The sequence below is a fragment of the Poecilia formosa genome, unplaced genomic scaffold (genome assembly GCF_000485575.1).
Source record: "Poecilia formosa unplaced genomic scaffold, Poecilia_formosa-5.1.2 Scaffold67, whole genome shotgun sequence".
Taxonomy (NCBI): Eukaryota; Metazoa; Chordata; class Actinopteri; order Cyprinodontiformes; family Poeciliidae; genus Poecilia; species Poecilia formosa.
This window is the reverse complement of record NW_006800006.1, coordinates 2,319,107-2,322,882: the sequence shown is the minus strand read 5'-3', so window position 1 is coordinate 2,322,882 and position 3,776 is coordinate 2,319,107. Positions and strand designations below refer to the sequence as shown.

General features: G+C 42.3%; 1 protein-coding gene across 1 annotated transcript in view; it reads right to left on the bottom strand.

Moving 5' to 3' along the window:
* Positions 1-935, bottom strand: part of LOC103140052 (vertebrate ancient opsin-like) — a 69,306-nt gene extending 68,371 nt beyond the window's left edge. The window contains exon 1 of the mRNA XM_016672917.1: positions 473-935. Coding sequence (XP_016528403.1) covers positions 473-845 — 373 coding nt within the window. The 5' untranslated portion in view covers positions 846-935. The remainder of the gene's footprint in view (positions 1-472) is intronic.
* Between the last annotated feature and the right edge of the window lie 2,841 nt (positions 936-3,776).

Below are 3,776 nucleotides of genomic sequence, written 5' to 3'. Positions count from 1 at the left end.
ATGCGATCAAATCGACGCCTGCACGTGCCAGCTGAACTCGGTTATAATTTTTGAAAGAACTGAAATCATCCAATTTGGTCCTTTTTTTTCACCCCCCGGAAGTTTCCCGACTGAAAGTGGTTCTTCTAATCGTTTTAACAGTTTACGACCACAAGTCGAAATCATTGCGAAGACGCTTTGCCCGGAGTGCACAAAAAAAAAATCACATCTAAAACGGAACAAAAACACAAAACGGTTGATTTACAAGAAACACAAAGACGTGAAGCAAACATTATTCGGTCTTGATACGTGTGGTTTTGTCATTAGTAGGTAAATGTTCCTCCTGGACAGGTTCTCGCTCTTCAAAATGAGATTTTCAATCAAAGTGAGATAAACCCGGTTAAAAATGAAGGCTACAAACATAAACACACAAACCCGCATGTTATGATTTGTTATCTCTTTGTTTTTCTCCAATGTTGCGCATTCTACTCACCGCAGAGGGAGTTGGCGAAGCCGTACCACACGCATCCCTCCGCTCCTATGAGCCAGCGTCCCTGCGTGCTGGCCGCAAAGCTGAACGGAGTCCCGAGCACGCACACCAGCAGGTCGCTGACGGAGATGTTGATCAGCAGCAGGTTAATGGGGGAGCGCAGCATCTTGTAGCGGCAGAACAGAACCAGCACCAGCAGGTTGTTGAGGAGTCCGAACGCTCCGATGAAGCCGAGGCACACGGCCACGACCAGGTGCCCCGTCGGGCTGAGGGTGGTCCGGAGCGAACCGCCCCCCGGGTGCCCTTCCCCGGCTCCGGCGCACAGGGCGCTGTTTAACTCCGCGCAGCCGCTCAGGCTCGCGTTGGACGCGAGCATGGCAGTCCGTGTCACTGCGGCGGAAACACACCGGGCGGCCACGGCGACTAATGAGGCGACGGCATTTCTGATTTCTTTTTTTCGTCCCCTCTCAGTATGGAAAAATAAATGAACTCACTCGCTTTCCTTTACAAAAGAATAATAATAATAATGATAATTTAAAAAAAAAAAGTCTAAATCAAGTTGGAAAAACCTGCAGATTTTAGATCATAAGAGGTTCAGATGGGAAATTTAAAACTTTTTTTCTTTAATTTTTTTTTTCTTTTTTTCTTTTTGGTCGGTTCGTGGGGACGGGAGGGGAAATGGGAGAAAGGGGGAGGGGGGCTTGGAGAGGTGTTGTAAAATGTTGCAGGAGAAAAGTTTGGTTAAGCTCTGCTCCACCGTGTGGCAGTCTCTGACTCTCATTCTTCCCAGAGACGCTGCCGTGTCTCATCCAGTCACCTTCCCTTCTCGGACCGTATTTAAATCACCGCCGCCCCGCTCTCCGGCAGCTGACGTTCCCGGAGCGGAGGGGTGGGGGGCTGGACCGGCTGGGCGGGAAAAAGAAATGAAAAAAAAACGAAAAAAACAAAACAAATTAACGGAAGAGCCGCGTGGAAATCCAGCTGCGGGACCATCCAACGCTTCAGAGAGGATTCTGTTCCGACATATGCCGAGGGCTCGATTAACCGAGTCCGCCTTAAAAGTTTCAGAGCTGCTTCTCTTTCTCCTGGCGCTGTCCAGGGTGCTGAACACAGTCAGTCCCAGCCTCGTCAGAACTACAGATGGCTTTGCATTATAGAGTAAACCTGTCGCAACAATCAATGAATCGCATGCTAAATTAAAACCAGCTTAATAATATCAGTTTGCATGATTAGTTGTTTTACTCGTCTCTCTACCAAAAACTGGGTGATAAAAGTCTCCAGTCTGGTGCACTGGTCTCAACTAGCCCTCATTTGAAGGACAATTTAGTACACAGACTTAAATATATAATATATATATATTAAAATTAATATTATTTGTTGCTTATGTTTTATTTACTTTAAATATCTAAAATATCTTCTGGTTTCGATGTTAAATGTTTGTTAGAATTTAAAGTCTGTTGATCTATGAGAATGTGTTCTTATTATGCCATAACCATTACATTACTTGAAAATGATCTCAAAACAACAACATTATCGTTTATCGCGAAAATTCTGGGACAATTTATCGTTCAGAAAAATTTGTTGTCGTGGCAGCAATATTGTAGAGTCTTAAATATCTTTCAAACATACATTGATTCCCGCATTCACACTTTGTCATGCTACACTCAGAAACCTCAGAATTGCTTTTTTGTGTTAAATCAACACAACCTTTAGCAAAAAGTAACTTAAACGCATCTACTGCCAGTATATTTACTTTATTCTAAAAACGAGGCAGCGTACACAAAGTTTACTTTTATTAATGAGCTACATTTGATGTATTGGCATTGTGAAGTTTTCTTGGCTTAAACTGAAAAGTACGAAGAGAAGACTAAGACTTAAACTTATACTTTGGTGAAGGAATATTAACAACAGCAGCTTCCTCATAGCGCCTAAATAAACTCATCCTTACAGCATGATGCTGCCATGGCGTTGTGCTCAGAAAAGCCGTTTTTAACCACATGCACAGGTTAAATACGAGGCTCCAGTCTGGTCATTTAAGCTCCTCCCCTTTTGTTTTGAACAAACCATGAAAAAAAAATTTTATAATAATAATAATAATAATATGATGCATTTTATTCGAAAGCGCCTTTCTCAACACTCAAGACCACCTTACATAATTGAACATGAAAACAGACAAAATAGATTACATAGTAAAATTATAAGTATAACAGTTTCTATGATTGTTGGTACCTTTAGATCAGAGGACACAGATGAACGGTCTGCAGTTTGAGGCGCGATGCTTTACGGATTTGGTGCCATTTCTTTCTATGCGTATCGTCTTCGGTCTGGTCTGACAGACAATGTGTGTTTGTATTCAAATGTTAGAAAAACTAGTTAGAAAAACTATATTAACGCTTGTTTAATAAGCTATATTAACTATATTAAAACTATATTAACGCTTGTTGAAATCAAAATTATGACTTGTAAAGTTGTAGATCTGTTATCAACCCAAGTTTAAAATTTAGGAATAGCGGACATGCAGTTGTAGGCATTGCTCCGTTATGAACTGGCAACCTGTGCAATGATCTGCTCCACTTCAGAGCCAGTAACTGCTGCAGATATTCACTGTGTTGTACGTCTGTAGTTGAGTTAAACTCCTATCGTCAGAAGTGATAATTATTAGCTTGTACCTGCAAATGTCGTGGCTTTACATAAGGCACTGCAATGCTAGATATTAAACAGTCTGACTTTCTGAGTCACAGTTCCCATTTCTGGGGCGTTCTCCTTGGATTTCCAACAGCGAACTCTGAATATCTGACTTCTTACTGCAAACACATCTGAGCAGGACCAAACCCACATCCAATACCAAATGGGGCTGCCACACACAAACAAAGTGTCTTCCTGTACCAGTGGCACACAAAGCTGTGTAACCTGAGAGCTGGAAAATCTTCATTTAGACTCCGACATCAGCTAGCACCTCCATTTTCATTTACAACGACGGTAGCTTTGATTTGTGTTGGAAGAAGGAGCTTGGATCTGGGAATGACGTCACGCCTTCCAGGCAACATATTTTCATATGGAGTCTGTACAGCGTTGTGTGTGTGTGTGTGCACGTGTGCGTGCGTGCATGCATGTGTGTGTCAACTGCTTTATGAAACACGAGCCGACAGAAATACTACTGCATATTTTATACCTCCGACTCTCTCTATATGTTTTATATGTGTGGCAGCAATGTAAGGTATCGACCTCAGGAGAGATCTCAGACTCTGAATCAGAATTCAAACTTCAGGGCTGGTCTAGTTGCATCTTTTGGCTGGAAACTTTGGAA